The sequence below is a fragment of the Scyliorhinus canicula genome, chromosome 5, assembly GCF_902713615.1.
Source record: "Scyliorhinus canicula chromosome 5, sScyCan1.1, whole genome shotgun sequence".
In the NCBI taxonomy this organism is placed as follows: domain Eukaryota; kingdom Metazoa; phylum Chordata; class Chondrichthyes; order Carcharhiniformes; family Scyliorhinidae; genus Scyliorhinus; species Scyliorhinus canicula.
This window is the reverse complement of record NC_052150.1, coordinates 48,060,840-48,079,601: the sequence shown is the minus strand read 5'-3', so window position 1 is coordinate 48,079,601 and position 18,762 is coordinate 48,060,840. Positions and strand designations below refer to the sequence as shown.

At 42.9% G+C, this 18,762-nt stretch overlaps 1 protein-coding gene across 2 annotated transcripts in view; it reads left to right on the top strand.

Annotated features, from left to right (window-relative positions):
• The window catches only part of pard6ga (par-6 family cell polarity regulator gamma a), a 71,227-nt gene extending 52,743 nt beyond the window's left edge, over positions 1-18,484 (top strand). For both annotated transcript variants that reach the window (XM_038797013.1, XM_038797012.1), the window contains one exon: positions 16,969-18,484. In XM_038797013.1, coding sequence (XP_038652941.1) covers positions 16,969-17,822 — 854 coding nt within the window. In that variant the 3' untranslated portion in view covers positions 17,823-18,484. The remainder of the gene's footprint in view (positions 1-16,968) is intronic.
• Positions 18,485-18,762: the final 278 nt, after the last annotated feature.

The window sequence follows — 18,762 nt, the reverse complement described above, 5'->3', positions numbered from 1 at the left end:
TAGGGAACAGACAATTCTGGGTTTGGTGACGTGTAATGAGGCAGACCTGATTAGGGATTTTATGGGTGAAGAAATAAAGGAACCCTTAGGAAGCAGTGACCACAATATGATAGAATTTACCCCGCAGTTTGAGAGGGAGAAGCTAGATTCAGATGTAACAGTATTACAATTAAATAAGGGTAACTACAAAGACATGAAGGAGGAGCTGGCTAGAGGTGATTGGAAAAGGAGCCTAGACAGTGGAACAGCAATGGCAGGGGTTATTTGTGAGGCACAGCAGAAATTCATCCCAAGGAGGAGGAAACATGTTCAGGGCAGGACAAGGCATCAATGGTTGACGAGGGAAGTTAAGGACAGCATAAAAGCAAGAGAAAAAGCATACAAAGTGGCAAGGATTAGTGGGAAGCCAGAGGATTGGGAATCATTTAAAAGCGAGCAGAGGGCAACTATAAAAGCATGAAGGGGAGCAAAGATGAAATGAGTGCAAGTTAGCTAGTAATATAAAAGAAGATAGGAAGAGTTTCTTTCAATATATAAAAGGTAAGAGAGAGGCAAAAATATACACTGGACCACTGGAAAACGTGGCTGGAGAAGTAATAATAGGAAACAAAGAAATGGCAGACAAACTGAATAGTTACTTTGCATGAGTCTTCACGGTGAAAGACACCAGTCGGATGCCAGAGCTCTAGGAGAATCAGGGGGCAGAGGTGAGTGCAGTGGTCATCACTAAGGAGAAGGTTCTGGGGAAACTGAAAGGTCTGAAGGTGGATAAGTCACCTGGACCGGATGGACTACACACACAGGGTCCTCAAAGAGATAGCTGAGAAAATTGTGGAGGCATTGGTGGTGATCATTTCAGGCATCACTGGAGGCAGGAAGGGTCCTACAGGACTGGAAAGTGGCTAATGTAACACCCCTGTTTAAGAAGGGAGGGAGGCAGAAGACGGGAAATTATAGGCCGGTTAGCCTGACTTCGGTCATTGGTAAGATTTTAGAGTCTGTTATTAAAGATGAGATTGCAAAGTACTTGGAAGTGCATGGTAAAATAGGACTGAGTCAGCATGGCTTTGTCAAAGGGAGGTCATGTCTGACAAATCTGTTAGAGTTCTTTGAGAAGGTAACAAGCAAGTTAGACAAAGGAGAATCAGTGGATGTGATTTATTTCGATTTCCAGAAGGCCTTTAACAAGGTGCCGCATAGGAGACTTAAATAAGAGCCTGGCATGGATAGAGGATTGACTGTTTGGCAGAAGGCAGAGAATGGGGATAAAGGGGTCTTTTTCAGGATGGCAGCCGGTGACTAGTGGTGTGGCTCAGGGGTCTGTGCTGGGATCACAACTTTTCACAATATGCATTAATGATCTGGAAGAAGGAACTGATGGCACTGTTGCTAAGTGTGCAGATGGTACAAAGATCTGTAGAGGGACAGGTAGTATTGAGGAAGCAAGGGGACTGCAGAAGGATTTGGACAAACTAGGAGAGTGGGCAGTGATGTGGCAAATGAAATACAATGTGGGAAAAGTGTGAGGTTTATGTGCTTCGGAAGGAGAAATTTAGGCATAGACTATTTTCTAAATAGGGAAATGCTTAGGAAATCAGAAGCACAAAGGAACTTGGGAGTCCTTGTTCTCTTAAGGTTAACATGCAGTTTAAGAAGGCAAATGCAATGTTAGCATTTATGTCAAGAGGGCTAGAATACAAGACCAGGGATGTACTTCTGTGGCTATATAAGGCTGTGGCAGACTCCATTTGGAGTATTGTGAGCAGTTGTGGACCCCGTATCTAAGGAAGGATATGCTGGCCTTAGAAAGTGTCCAGAGGAGGTTCACAAGAATGATCCCTGGAATGAAGAACAGTTGAGGGTTCTGGGTCTGCACTTGTTGGGAGTTTAGAAGGATGAGGGGGGATCTTATTGAAACTTAGAGGATACTGCGAGGCCTGGATAGAGTGGACGTGGAGAGGATGTTTCCACTTGCAGGAAAAACTAGAACCAGGGGACACCATCTCAGACTGAAGCGATGCTCCTTTAAAACAGATGAGGAAGAATTTCTTCAGCTAGAGGGTGGTGAATCTGTGGAACTCTTTGCCGCAGAAGGCTGTGGAGAGCAAATCACTGAGGGTCTTTAAGACAGATAAATAAGTTCCTGATTAATAAGGGGATATGGGGTTATAGAGAGAAGTCAGGAGAATGGGTTGAGAAAATATCAGCTGTGATTGAATGGCGGAGCAGACTTGATGGGCCAAGTGGCCTAATTCTGCTCCTATGTCTTATGGTCTTATTCAATACATGGACCTCACCCCCAAGATTTAAGCCTTGCCTATTTCATTTCTCCATATCTTCTGTTTCTGAGAATCAGGCCACCAGTCCTCTGATTTATAAAGTTCTTACCACACATCAGTTCCTATCTCTTTTGCATGAGGATTCATACAAAGTGAGACTACTTGAAACATAGTTTGACGTGAGGTTTTTAATGTAGCTGGTGTGTGATCACTCTTCCAAGCATAGTGACAAACTTAGGCCAGAGCAACCCAGCTCTGCATTCCAACTCTTAAACAATTCTTCTTTCCAACAGTTTTGTTCATTTGGCCTTTTTTCCATTAACTGCCTGTAGCACTTGCTTAAACTTGCATTTCCTGAACTGAGTGCTAATTTATGGTTTAGTATTGTTAAAACTAACATTTTGAGTCAATAATTTGGCCAACAGATATTATTCTGCCTGCTTGCTGTAGTAATTTGGGGTGTTAATTAGTAAACAAAGACCATGGAGGACAATTCAAGCATTATATTTATATTTATATATGTCTTGTCCTTGTTGTGGAAGCCATTTGTGAAATTGGTCTTCCCCAGAACTTGTTATTTGATGGACTTGGGTAGCAACTTGCGATAGCAGGCAGTAAGGAACCTTTGACAGTATTAATTTACATAGATTACATAGATTACATAGAATTTACAGTGCAGAAGGAGGCCATTCGGCCCATCGAGTCTGCACCGGCTCTTGGAAAGAGCACCCTACCCCCTATCCAAGGTCAACACCTCCACCCTATTCCCATTACCCAGTAACCCCACCCAACACTAAGGGTAATTTATCATGGCCAATCCACCTAACCCGCACATCTTTGGACTGTGGGAGGAAACCGGAGCACCCGGAGGAAACCCACGCACACACGGGGAGGACATGCAGACTCCGCACAGACAGTGACCCAGCCGGGAATCGAACCTGGGACCCTGGAGCTGTGAAGCGATTGTGCTATCCACAAGGCTACCGTGCTGCCCCCTAATTTAAGAGCTTGTCCATTCATATTGGCTGTTGGTTTGTTCTTTTTGGCCGTTGGTTAGTTTGAACCTATTTTCTGCTTTCCAGTTCTGCCAAAAGGTTTTAGCTAGGGTTTGCCCAACCTTTCTACATGAAAAACCACATTTCTATTCCTTTCTCACTCAAGGGGCTGGTGAGCAATTTTCAGAAAGAGAAGTTTTGAAGACCTTGCCGTTCCTTTTTAAATGTGTGCTTAATGTTATGAAGAATGAAAAAAACTCGCTGAGCAAAGAACTGTAAAATTGCTAAATTTAAAAAGTGGGTTAATACAACCATTAGTGGGCTCACTCCTAGTGTTGGTCGTTCTGGGTGAGTGTGCTTAACACTCAATTTGGCTCTGTTTCTGTACTTAGCTCTGGAGTCGCCAGGTGTCGTTAAGACACCGCCACAAGCTTCAAGGTGAAGTTCAAAGCAATAAAACCATACACCAATTAGTAAGTCCAAACAACTGAGTTTACCCATGCACACGCTAAAAGGATTAAACTTATTCCTACCGCTAAATAAACTAATACTTATCTCAAAGGAACTGTTGGGTCAGGGAACAAGGCCTCTTGCTCTGCTCTGGTCTGCAGACTTCAGGTTGGTATCAGTTAAAAGGGGTCAGGAGTGCCTATCCCTGGTAGCGATCGTTGTGAGGCACTTACTTGTTGGCGGCTGCTGTCCGAAACCTTTCCTCTCTCTTGTTCAAGATCTTCTTGGCAAAAGCTGGTCCACGGAGGAGTGTTGGTCAAAGAGAGAGAAGGGCTGGAGGGCTGGATCAGAAGACTGAACCATGTGTGGGACCTGATTTTTAAGGTCCCAGGGGATCCGCGCCCCTTTGGGCGGACTCCCTTACCTGCATGGAATCGATTGGGTCTCTTCCCAATCCATATGTTTGAACCCCCCAATCATGGGGCAGTTCCTCGGTCACTGGGGCGGTTCTTGGGACTTATTGTTTTGGGCTTCTCTGGCGCCGAAAGGTCTGGCCTTCCATTCAATGTATCGATCTGTGTTTAACTTGTTTCCATTGCATCTGGGGATCCCCCGGTATCGCCTCATTAGTATGTTAACTGGTTTCTTTTCACAGTGCTGTCTGGTTTCTGCAGCAGTCAAAAGTGGTTTATGCAGCCGTCCCAATATACAAGCGCTTTGCAAGCTGCTTCCTTTACAACATGTCCATTTTCCCTGCATTCCTTGCAATCTTCCATTTTGTGTTGGGCAGTGGCCACCCCAGGTGGCTACACTAGACTCTAGGTGTTCATGCACCTAGACCCATAGCATGAATATGTGTTGGGGTGGTGGTGAGTATTTTGCTGCATGTGTCTCTCTTGCGCCCTTCCGCTCTGCCTGTCTCTTGCGCCCGGCATCTCTTGAAAGGAAACACGATACATCAATGTTGACATTTTTTATGATATTTATTGGCTTGTTTATCCTGCAAAGCAGCTTCATGCTGCATGTGCATTTCCTTGCTCTTAAAATGGTTTGCATGGAACTATGGTCATGCTGGTGCATAGATGTTTTATTGAGCAGGAGAAGAAATGGAAACTATTATTTTATTCTAATTTAACTCGTGGGAGAGAGTGAGCTTGTGCCAGAGTAATTCACGAACTGCAGAATATTTCAATGCCAGCTTTGTCATGCAAATGTTGAACATAGAACAGTACAGCACAGAACAGGCCCTTCGGCCCTCGATGTTGTGCCGAGCAATGATCACCCTAACGCATCCACCCTATACCAGCAACCCCCCCCCCCCCCCCCCCCCCCCATTAACCTTATTTTTTAGGACACTAAGGGCAATTTAGCATGGCCAATCCACCTAACCCGCACATCTTTGTGCTGTGGGAGGAAACCGATGTTTTGTGTTTATTTTTCTTGTTTCCATTGATCTTCTGATCCACTTTTTTCTGTGACTGGTTGTAAGACCATAAGAAATAGGAACAGGAGTAGGCTATTCGTCCCCTTGAGCCTGCTCTGCTTTTCAATAGGATCATGGTTTATCTGACATTCCTCATGTACACTTTTGTACCCTCTCCCCATAGCCTTTGATTCCCTTACTGATCAAGAATCTACCCACGTCTGCCTTAAATATGCACAAGGACTATGCCACCCAAAGCCCTGTGGCAAGGAGTTCCAAAGACACACAACCCTCAAAAGAAATTCCCAGTCTTAAATTGACACCCTTTTATTCTGAGACTATGGCCTTTGGTCCTAGTCTCTCCCGTGAGGGGAAACATCCTCCCAGCATGTACCACGTCAAGCCCCATAAGAATCCTCTTATGATTTAATGAGATCACCTCTTCATTCTTCCAAATCTTTGCTCATAAGGCAATCCCTCATTACCGGCGATCATCCCGGTGAACCTTCTCTGAACCGTCATCAAATAAATAATCTTTCTTTAAATAAAAGGACCAGAATTGCTCACTACTGCATATGTGGTCTCTCCAGTACCTTGTACAATTGCAGCAAAACTTCCCTACTCTTATACTCCAACCCCCTTAAATAAAGGCTAAGATTCTATTAGCTTTCCTGATTACCTGCTTTGTATTTCGTGCACAATTGCCCACTAAGTTCCTTTGTGTCGCAGCTTTCTGCAGTTTTTCTCCATTTATTTTTTTATTTTTTGAAATAAATTTTTAGAGTACCCAATTATTTTTTCTTCCAATTACGGGACAATTTAGTGTGGCCAATCCACCTAACCTGCACATCTTTGGGTTGTGCGGGTAAAACCCATGCAGACACTGGGAGAATGTGCGAACTCCATGCAGACAGGGGCCTGGATCAAACCTCGGTTGTCAGTGCCGTAGGCAGCAGTGCTAACCACGCCACCGTGCCACCCTAGTTTTTCTCTATCTAAATAATACTCTGTTCTTTTTTTCTCCCTTCCAAAATTCACATTTTCCCACAGTATGCACCATTTGCCAACTTGGTTCCCACTTTTTGGCTTTGGATTTTGGATTTTTGTTTATCATCATGTGTACCGCAGTACAGTGAAAAGTATTTTTCTGAGAGCAGCTCAACAAATCATTAAGTACATGAAAAGACAAGGAAATAAAAGAAAATACATAATAGGGCAACACAAGGTACACAATCTAACTACATAACACCGGCACGGGTAATGCATTTCGGGTGTAGTGTTAATGAGGTCAGTCCATAAGAGGGTCGTTCAGGAGTCTGGTAACAGCGGGGAAGAAGCTTCTTTTTGAGTCTGTTCGTGTGTGTTCTCAGACTTTTGTATCTCCTGCCCGATGGAAGAAGTTGGAAGAGTGAGTAAGCCAAGTGGACGGGGTCTTTGATTATACTGCCCGCTTTCCCCAGGCAGCGGGAGGTATAAATGGAGTCAATGGATGGGAGGCAGGTTTGTGTGATGGACTGGGCTGTGTTCACAACTCTCTGAAATTTCTTGCAGTCTTGGGTCGAGCAGTTGCCATACCAGACTGTGATACAGCCGGATAGGATGCTTTCTATGGTGCATCTGTAAAAGTTGGTCAGAGTTAACGTGGACATGCCAAATTTCCTTAGTTTTCTGAGGAAGAATAGGCGCTGTTGTGCTTTCTTGGTGGTAGCGTCGACGTGGGTGGACCAGGACAGATTTTTTGGAGATGTGTACCCCTAGGAATTTGAAACTGCTAATCATCTCCACCTTGGCCTCTTTGATGCTGACGGGTGTGTACAGTACTTTGCTTCCTGTAGTCAATGACCAGCTCTTTAGCTTTGCTGGCATTGAGGGAGAGATTGTTGTCGCTGCACCACTCCACTAGGTTCTCTATCTCCCTCCTGTATTCTGACTCGTTGTTATTCGAGATCCAGGCCACTATGGTCGTATTGTCAGCAAATTTGTAGATGGAGTTAGAACCAAATTTTGCCACGCAGTCATGTGTGTACAGGGAGTATAGTAGGTGGCTAAGTATGCAGCCTTGCGGGGCCCCAGTATTGAGGACTATTCTGGAGGAGGTGTTGTTTAAGAGGAGGTGTTGTATCTCTTTGCAAATTGTTTGTATCCCTCGCGCAACTTGTCTTTCCACTTACTTTCGTGTCTTCTGCAAATTTGACTATAGTACATTTGTTTCTTTTCTGCAAGTCATTAATATATATTGTAAACAGTTGCGATCCCAGCACTGATCCCTGTGGAACCCCGCTGATTACAGGTCACCAACCTGAAAAAGAACCCCTTATCCCCATTTGCTGTTTCCTGCCGATTTGGCAATACTAATTCATTTGCATTAAAGTTATTTATATAACAAGGAAGAGAGATCCCTTTGCTTTGCAAAACCAGTTTGTTTACTTGAGCTTCGGGTGATGCCACTGTGTGTAGAGGAATAAATTCAGCTGGTGACCCTTGTCTAACAATGCCCAATTTAACGCTCTGCTGAAAGCTTGGTTACAACCCAGTTGCTTCATTTCTGCTTTAACCACTGTCCAAGCATCTCCAAATATAGCCTTGGCAAAATACATTTAGGTAGTGCTTTATTTCTCTCTTCCCTTCTATCATAATTCCTTTCATCTGTGATGTGGAGATGCCGGCGTTGGACTGGGGTGAGCACAGTAAAAAGTCTTAACAACACCAGGTTAGAACACTTGAATCAGGCAACCAAATCTGGATTAAAGACATTAAGGAAGATCCAAAAATGACATTTGTTTCAAACACGAGCTTTCGGAGCACTGCTCCTTCCTCAGCCTGAGGAAGGAGCAATGCTCTGAAAGTTCGTGTTTGAAACAAACCTGTTGGACTTTAACCTGGTGTTGTAAGACTTCTTACTGTGTCCTTCCATCTGTGGCTCAGTTGGTAACACACTCAATGGCATGAGCACAGATATCACAGTTGACACTACAGTACAATACAGAGGGAGCATTGCACTGCTAGTGGGAGGTGCTGTGTTTTTGCATGTCATTGATGTCTAAGAACATAAGATGTAAGCCACTTTGGTCCATCTAGTCGACTCTGCCGTTCAATGAGATTACGGCTGATCTGAAACAATTCTCAACTCCACTTTTCCACTTTATTCCCATTACCCTTGATTGCTTTACTGATTAAAATCTCTCTATCTCAGCCTTGAACATACATAAGAACATAAGAACTAGGAGCAGGAGTAGGCCATCTGGCCCCTCGAGCCTGCTCTGCCATTCAATTAGATCATGGCTGATCTTTTGTGGACTCAGCTCCACTTTCTGGCCCGAACACCATAACCCTTAATCCCTTTATTCTTCAAAAAACTATCTATCTTTACCTTAAAAACCTGTAATGAAGGATCCTCAACTGCTTCACTGGGCAAGGAATTCCATAGATTCACAACCCTTTCGGTGAAGAAGTTCCTCCTAAACTCAGTCCTAAATCTACTTCCCCTTATTTTGAGGCTATGTCCCCTAGTTTTGCTGTCACCCGCCAGTGGAAACAACCTGCCCGCATCTATCCTATCTATTCCCTTCATAATTTTAAATGTTTCTATACGATCCCCCCTCATCCTTCTAAATTCCAACGAGTACAGTCCCAGTCTACTCAACCTCTCCTTGTAATCCAACCCCTTCAGCTCTGGGATTAACCTAGCGAATCTCCTCTGCACACCCTCCAGTGCCAGTACGTCCTTTCTCAAGTAAGGAGACCAAAACTGAACACAATACTCCAGGTGTGGCCGCACTAACACCATATACAATTGCAACATAACCTCCCTAGTCTTAAACTCCATCCCTCTAGCAATGAAGGACAAAATTCCATTTGCCTTCTTAATCACCTGTTGCACTTGTAAACCAACCTTCTGTGACTCATGCACTAGCACACCCAAGTCTCTCTGAACAGCGGCATGCTTTAATATTTTATCGTTTAAATAATAATCCCGTTTGCTGTTATTCCTACCAAAATGGATAACCTCACATTTGTCAACATTGTATTCCATCTGCCAGACCCTAGCCCATTCACTTAACCTATCCAAATCCCTCTGTAGACTTCCAGTATCCTCTGCACTTTTCGCTTTACCACTCATCTTAGTGTCGTCTGCAAACTTGGACACATTGCCCTTGGTCCCCAACTCCAAATCATCTATGTAAATTGTGAACAATTGTGGGCCCAACACGGATCCCTGAGGGACACCACTAGCTACTGATTGCCAACCAGAGAAACACCCATTTATCCCAACTCTTTGCTTTCTATTAATTAACCACTTACTTAACAGTCCAGCCTCTCCAACACTCTGTGGTTAAAAAAATCCGTCAGATACACTACCCTTTTAGAGAAGAAATCTCTCTTAATCTCTGTTTTAAATGGGCAGTCCCCTTACTCTGAGGTTATGCCCTCTGGTCCTAGACTCCCACAAGAGGAAACATCCACCCTGACAAGCCCTCTGAGAATCCTATATGTCTCAAAAAGTCAACACTCATTTTTCTAAAGTCTAGTGTTGCTGGCTGTATGATTTCTCCAAACTTATGGACTGATTCTCTCGAGTACAATTCTGTGTTCGTAGTGTTCCTGGAAAATTATTTTTTTTACCTAGACCATTGATTTAAATGTCGTTTTTGGATCTGCCTTAATGTCTTTAATCCAGATTTGGTTGCCTGATTCAAGTGTTCTAATTGACTCTTCAGCCCTTCATCCTTTTTTTTCAAACCAACCACATGAGAATGTTGTAAATGTTCCTGAACATTTAGGGGGGGAAAGCGTCATGATTGGCTGACTCAGGGTAACACCACTAGTCACAACCTTCCATTCAGAAAATCACCCTTCTACTGCTACCCTTTGCCTCCTGTGACCGAACCAGTTCTGTATCCATCTTACCACCTCATCTCTGATCCTGTGTGACTTCACCTTTTGTACCAGTCTGCCATGAAGCACCTTGTCAAAGACTTTACTGAAGTCCATGTAAACAACATCCACCGCCCTACTCATATCAATTATCTTTGTCACCTCCTGAAAAAACACCGATCAAGTTAGTGAGGCATGACCTCCCCTTCACAAAACCATGCTGTCTATAGCTAATGAGCCCATTTGTTTTCAAATGGATATAAATTCTGTCCCTGAGAATTCTCTCCAATAATTTACCTCCTGCCGACATGAGGCTCACCAGCGTATAGTTTCCAGGATTATCCCTGCTCCCTTTCTTAAACAGTGGTTCCACATTAACTCTTCTCCAGACCTCTGGGATCTCACCTGTAGCCAATGAGGAAACAAAGATGTCAGTCAAGGCCCCAGCTATTTCCTCCCTTGCTTCCCTCCGTATTCTGGGGTAAATCCCATCCGGCCCTATCTACCTTAATATCTTTTTTAAAACGCAATACCTCCTCCTGTTCGATGTTAACGTAATCTAGACTGTCCACACACCCTACCCAAGAATCATCTTCCACAAAGTCCCTTTCTTTGGTGAACTTTGTACTCATTTAGAACCTTGCCCATTTCCTCTGGCTAAACACATAGATTCCCCCACTGTCCTTACTTAAGTAGTCCAATCCTTTCCCTGGCCACTCTCTTGCTTTTTACATGTGAATAAAAAGCTTTGGGATTCACTTTAATCCTACTTGCCAAGACTTTTCATGACCCCCTCCAACCCTTCTAATGTCCTGTTTAAGTACCATCCTACTTTCTCTATACTCTTCAAGGGGTTCAACTGTCCCCACCCTTCTAGGCTGTACAAAAGTCTCCTTTTTCTTTTTGACAATGTTCACAATATCCCTTGTTATACAAGGCTCCTTAAACTTCCCATACTTATCCTTCATTATCTCAAGAACGTGACTTTCCTGAATCCTAATCAACTGTCACTTGAAAGACTCCCACATATCCGATGTTGATTTACCCTCCAACAGCTGCACCCAATCCAAATTCTTCAATTCCTGCCTAAAGTTATCATAATTTGCCTTTCCCCAGTTTAGCACCGTAACTCAAGGATTACCCTCATCCCTATCCAAATGTACCCTAAAACTTACGGAATTGTGATCACTACTCCCAAAATGTTCCCCAACTGAAACCTCAACCACCTGTCCAGGCTCATTCCCCAATGCCAGATCCAGTACTGCCCCTTCTCTAGTTGGACTATCGACATATTGCACCAAGAAGCCTTCTTGCATACATTTTACAAACTCTGCCACATCCAAGCCCTTAGCACTAAGTGAGTTGCAGTCAATATAGGGAAAATTAAAATCCTCTACCACAATAACCAAGGGTGGCATCATGACCGGTACAGGCTGGAGGGCCGAAGGGCCTGTTCTTGTGCTGTATTGTTCTTTGTTCAATGTCAACAATACATGAAGAAACAGAGAAGGCAAAATCATTGTCTCCAAATTACATCCATTGATAAACATGCAGAAAATATTGGGCGGACAAATAATAGACGCAACTAAACATCCTGGGAGACTAAACTAGTGTTCCATCATAAATCCAGTTGACAGGTGGGTGAATCCGACTTTGGAGTGGGTTGATGAAGTACGTCAGCAGAATGTTTAAAATGTCCACTGAGTGCAATTACAGTATACTTAGTGAGACTGAATTCTCAGAAAATTGTGAGACTGAATTCTCACTTGTGACACACCCATGGCGCTTTATCAGAGGATGACATGTGAAGCAGGCCTAGCAAGGTGGAGAAACTGTGACGGTGGGAAACACACGTCAGTTAATTCTAAGTAGGAGTGTTAAAGATAGGTCTGGTGTCAACCAACCACACCGCTATTAATCAATATTGATTTTTCTAACTTTTATTTTAACTCCCAAGTTGAGAGAGGACACTAATCCAACATTCACCACAACAAAGGAAGTTACAAGAAGAAAGCCAGAAATTAAGAGAATGAGGGGTACTGATTTGGTGATTCATTTTTGTAAATCAATTAGAAATATACTGGATTATTATATATGATATGAAATATTTATCATCTTGAGACTGAGCCTTGGTCCCATCCTTTGGAACTCTCTGAACCACTGTTCCCCATCAATTCTATTTAGAAATTCTGACAACCCGTCAGTTACATCCTGCAGCCCACAATGACGCGAGTTATTTTCAATGAACTTTTCAATCGTGAAAGTGGTGCCTCCAACATCTCCCTCCCCCACCCCAGAGAACTGGGAGCAGCCATTTTGCAGAACGATATAGGTGATCAAATGAGGTCAATTCGATTCATCTCCCAAAGCCTTACATATTATATTGAAATCTTATTCTGATATTGACGTGCCTTAGAAAATAGAATATTCCCCTTAAGACAAGTGGAAGTATACCGGAAAGGTCCCTGGAACAAATTAAATTACTGCTTTCTGGAGGTATTTGGATATTTCCTTGGATTTGTGTGTGAGATGGGGTCTGTCTGTGAAAGAGGGGAATGTCAGACTGGGTTTGTATGTTTTGAGAGAGAGTGGCCTACCAGACTGGGCTTGTGTGAGGACAGTAATATATAAACAGGCTTTATGTGTGTGAGGAAGGGCAATTCAGATGGAGAGTATCTGTGAGAGACGGTAATATCAGACAGTGTGTCTGCGTGTGTGTGAGAGAGTGGGAATATCTGTTAGGATTTGGGTGTAACTCACAACCAGCCTGCTAAACATGCCAAAAACGGGACCTTTTGTCCCATTGAGTCGCCCCCATTACGATTTTGGAGGCGATTGAGATGGTTCACTAGGATGATCCCCAGCATGGAGCGATTGTCTTATGAGCAAAGGTTAAACAGGTTGGGACTCTACTCGTTGGAATTTAGAAGAATGAGAGGTGATCTCATTGAAACACTTGGATTCTTAAGGGGCAGGGAGCCGTGAGGGCAAGGAGCCGTGGGGGCAGAGTCCTTGTGTATATTTAAGGCAGAGATAGATAGATTCTTAATCAGTAGGGGAATCAAGGGTTACGGGCGGGGAAAGGGCAGGAACGCAGATGTGAGGAATGTCGGATCAACCACGATCCTATAGAATGGCGGAGCAGGCTCGAGGGGCCAAACTGCCTAATCTTGTTCATATTTCTTCTGGTCTTAAAAGATAATTGACCATGCATTTCATGGGTAACCTGATTAGCCAATGTCTGGAAAGCTGTCTTAATCAGTGACCTATTGTCCAAGTGATTGGTCTTAATGGTTCATCTCCAACAGTTAAATGAATACCTCATTAGACTGCCATAAATGCCTTGCTAATGACACAGGAGATGAGGGTCCATCACATTCCTGAATTCATTTATCTTCATGGGTTTTGCAGATAGACTGTCAATCCTAATGCAGTGAACAGTATAGTATTGCAAATTGGGGAAGTCAGCATGGCCTGCGATCTCAAGTCACTTTTGTTCTCAGTTTTAAAAAGTCTCCCTATAAAAATTCAAGTTCAGGTTCCCAGCTAGTAGATCAAAAATCATTACTTAATATAGAACATGACAGGTGTCACAGCAGAAAAACATTTGTGGAGCACTGCCATATGACCTATTTCTTGTGTTCTTCTTACTTGATGTTTTTTGCACACGGGGTTGTCTTATCAGCATGTCGTTGTGCACTAATGCAGTTACTGTTTACATCTGCAGCCCTCAATCAAAAGTGTATCTCTATAATCTAGTATGTATGTATGTATAATCTTTAACAGTTAGCATTAGTATTCTAATTCTTCACAATTTTATATTTTTGTTGAATGGATACTGGAAGGACTGATGGGCAGCACGGTAGAACAAGTGGATAGCATTGTGGCTTCACAGCGCCAGGGTCCCAGGTTCGATTCCCTGCTGGGGCACTATCTGTGCGGAGTCTGCATGTTCTCCTGTGTCTGCGTGGGTTTTCTCCAGGTGCTCTGGTTTCCTCCCACAGTCCAAAGACGTGCAGGTTAGGTGGATTGGCCATGCTAAATTGCCCTTAGTGTCCAAAAAGATTAGATGGGGTTATTGGGTTACGGGGATAGGGTGAGGGCTTAAGTAGGTCGGTGCAGACTCGATGGGCCGAATGGCCTCCTTCTGCGCTGTATGTTCTATGAAGTTAAAATGCTGCCTTACATCTGGCTTTTTCTGGGAGTTAAAATTAAGTTGAAGAAATGTGTGGAGGGATTTGTTTAAGCTGTGATTTTTGTACACTAGCCATTATATTACAGAAAGAAGATAAGTCTTGTTGCACAGTTAATCTCAAAACTTATTTATTTTTAAATTTGCTACTTTAGGTACATTGTAAAATTAGAATTAAACATAATTGCCCTGTTGTTTCTGGGTAGAAATTAAACTTTCAGCGATCCTTTCAACGTCAACACAAATCTTGAAGGAAAGCTTAAGACCTTTATTATCCCCCCCCCCCCCCCCCCCCCCCAGTCAAATACACAGCCATTGATGAATCACCTAGGGTGTGTCAAGTGTTATTGTAGAGAAAACCCCCAGAAATGAGAGTTCCTTCAAAACGCAACATATGTCAACTTGCTTATCATCCTGTCTAGTTGTCCCAGCACTTATTTCAAGATTGTATTTGACCCAGTACTTATTTCTAGATTGTCTCGGTTATCTTGTTTCACAATGTGACAACAAAAATAAGTCAAGAGGCACAAAGCACGCATCCTACACCTCAAGTTCATGGGACTGATGGGGATGAAGAATTTAACCTTTTCTGGTTTCTCGCTACAATACAAATTCACAAGGCACTTATAAATAAAAAGAAAAGGAAAACTTAATCATGTGAGATTAAATCGGCTTCTAATCCTATGCGTAGATGTACACAATTACGGATTTTACATGGTGCTGTTTGTGTCCTAAGAGGGCAGCAGACTTTCGATCAATTACCCATACTAACAGGTGATGGGAACACAAAAAGACGTATTATATTAGGGTGCATCAATTCTAGTTGCTTTATTTTTGACAACTCCCGGGACCTGAACTTAAATCAGATGACCAAAGGGGAGTGTACTACTGGATGAGTATACAACGTACTTTGTCAGTAGCACATTTTCTCAATGTGACCCTGATCTGATTCCAGGCTAGTAATGAGATGACAAAAAGGGGGGTTGAATGTAGAACTCCTAGTATGTGCATTTCTTTTCCCCAATACATCTTAAATCTGAAAATAAAAAGTCACCACTCAAAAAGTTGGCAATATGAAATGAGAATAAATATTGTTTCTGAAACTTAAAAATAGTTTGGACTTGATGAGCAGATTGGTTTGTTGAAATTGTAATGTTTTCCTTATCTCATTTGTAATATTGTGAATGATCTTTTTAGAAATATTTTTATTCGATAGATGTTCACCATTTTCACCATACAAAAGAAAAAAAAGAACAACCCCAACGATACAGAAACAATCCCACCCAAACCCAGGAACCCCCCCCCCCCCCCTCCCCCCCCCGGTTTGACGGTACCGGGCTCCACATCCACATGCAAGACCCCTGAGATTGTACTGAACATCGTCCTCCAAAACCGTTCCAGCTTCAGGCATGACCAAAACATATGCACATCGTTCGCAGGACCCCTCCCATACCATTCACAGACATCTTTGATTTTGTGAAGTCGGCCTATACCTTCAACTATATCATCAGCCCCAACCTCACACACAAAGTCAAGACATTTACCCTCTGCAGCACCTCACACAGTCCCTCTTCCAGTGCCGCTACCCCACCCCAGTTCCTCCTCCCACTTTGCCTTAAATACCCTCAGTAGACGACCTACCCTCCAGGATCTTCCCATAGATCGCCGAAACAATCCCCTCTCCCAACACCCCCGCTGACAGCACCGTCTCCAGCAGCAAGGTGTCCGGTGCTATCAGGGATGTCGGGAAAACATTTCTTGCAAAGTCCCGAACCTGCATATACCTATACTGTTCCCCTTGTGCCAATCCATACTTCTCCCCCAACTCCTCTAGGCTCACGAATCGCAAATCAATCTTTTCCTTAATCCCCTCATCCCATCTCTGATACCTCGCATCCATCCTCCCCGGCTCGAACACATGATTCCTCCTGATTGGCAAACCCCCCCCCCCCCGCCACCCAGTTTATGTGCTGCCTGAACTGCCTCCAAATCTTCAATTTAGCCACCACCGGACTCACCGAGTATTTTCCTTGAGTCATCAGAAGCGGCGCAGTTACCAGTGCCCGCAATCCCGACCCGCGACGGGAGGCCTAACCTTGCCTGCCATCCTCTCTGCAGAATCACCCTCCTAATCCTGCCACCCCCCACCCCTCAAATGAGCAAGGAGATCAACTTGTCCACCCCCATGAAGAAGGACTTTGATAAAAAGACCAGCAGACCTTGAAATAAAAACAAAAATGCAGCAAAACCTTCATTTTAATTGCCTGCACCCAGCCTACCAATGACAGAGGGAGATTGTGTAACATTGTGAATTCTAATTGCTGTTTTTGACATGAATGTACATTGACTTTAAGGTGTAGACTTTTTATATTCAAATTGTATTTGAATAAGTTTTAAACGATCTTTTGCATTGATATATTTTTATCAAGAATCTAATCAAATGTTAAGGGCATGTTTCTGTTTTTTCTTTATAAATTTAGAGTATTCAATTCATTTTTCCCAATTAAGGGGCAATTAAGTGTAGCCGATCCACTTACCCATCTTTGGGTTGTGGAGCGAAACCCACGCAAACATGAGGAGAATGTGTAAATTCCACATGGACAGTGACCCAGAGCCGGGATCAAACCTGGGGCCTTGGCGCCATGAGGCAGTAATGCTAACCACTGCGCCATCGTGCTGCCCTTTGTTTCTGTTTTTTTTCTATATATTGTTGAATTTCTAAACATTTTATAATTTTGTTTCCAACTTTTACAGAAGAGGTAGACTACAATCTCTTTGGCACAGATTCACTGACACGAAAGAAAAAACCTTTGGCTGGTCTCCGTAATGATACCCTCCGGAAACGTGTTCACCTCAGCATCAGTATTCCTCAAGACTTCAGACCGGTTTCTTCCATCATTGATGTAGATATTCTGCCTGAAACACACCGGAGAGTCCGATTATACAAACATGGGTGTGAAAAACCCTTGGGATTTTACATTCGAGATGGCACCAGTGTGAGGGTGACTGCTCATGGACTAGAAAAAGTTCCAGGTATATTCATCTCGCGACTTGTTCCTGGAGGCTTAGCTGAAAGTACAGGTCTCCTTGCTGTTAATGATGAAGTCCTAGAGGTGAATGGGATTGAAGTGATGGGTAAGACACTTGATCAAGTTACAGACATGATGATTGCCAACAGTCACAATCTAATCATTACGGTAAAGCCAGTGAACCAGAGGAACAATGTCAACCGCAGCAGTCGTATGTCTGGTAGCTCTGGAAACTCCAATGACAGTTCAACCAGTCATCATAGCCTACCCTCTGCCAATGTAGTGCAGAACTATAATCCTGAAGAGGAAAGTGATGAAGAAGCTGACATTATTATTGAGGGCTGTGGTGAACTACAGAGCATTCCAGTAAAACTGCCATCTTCATCCTTCACCAGTTCTCGAATGAACACTGGTAATCTGAGTCAGAGACTGCAAAAGGAGTTGACACTCAATGGCTCTGTTAAAAAAAATAATGGAAATATACTTAAAACACTGAGCGCCATCAAAGCTGAGGCAAGGCATAGCCTAGCTCTCAGCAGAGGAGGCATTGAAGAGGACGGAACTGTGATAACACTTTGAAATGTTTGGTTTGGGTTGATGTAAGGTGCCAGTGGAGAACAATGAAATTAGATGTGTTCATTTTTACTTTTTTAATTTCAAATATATTTTTGGGAACATTTCCCTTGTTTACTGGAATTCAGTATCTTACAGGATGTTCTTTCAATTGCCTTTAATGTTAAGGCTAATACTATTACTCAAATATAGCTAGTACATGGACATTAAACCCATGAAATTATTTTAAATTTCAGTAAAGTCTTTAATAGTCTATGTCAAAAAGCGCAAAACCAAATTATTTTTAAACAAAATCATGGAGATATCCTGTGGGCAAAAATGATTGTGTTGTATAGCACCACTTGCTGGATGTATTTGTCGCAATAATTATGGAAGACCAATGTAATTATCTTATTCTTTAAACATGTACCTGGTTCTGGGCATTGTAGTTGTTTATCCATGCATAACCAATGAAATTTAGATTATGTTAAAATTATTTTTATTAGATAATATGCTAGAACTAACAGTCAGAATTAGTTGCTGTAGTTTAGAATTTTCCAGCATAACAATGCCCATATACACCTGTAATGATTTATGTTTATATGTTTTAATGTTTGGAATTTTCCACTGTACAGTATGTCTTTAGAACAACCCTTTGGAGCTGAAAATATTATTGCCTTATCAGCAAATTGGTGACTGACATTTGGTAGTTTGTAAAGATTAATGGTTGCCTAAGATGTGTACACAATGGTGGTAATACAATCAAAATCATAGAAATTTACAGGATGGAGGGAGGTCATTTGGCCTATTTGTATCTATGCTGGCGGACAAGTAGCCATCCAGCCTAATCCCACTGTCCATCTCTTGGTCCATGTCTTGTGGGTTTCAACAATTCAGCTGCTTTGAGTGATATAGTACAGAAGAGGCCCTTCGGCCCATCGATTCTGCACTGACAAAACTACACTAA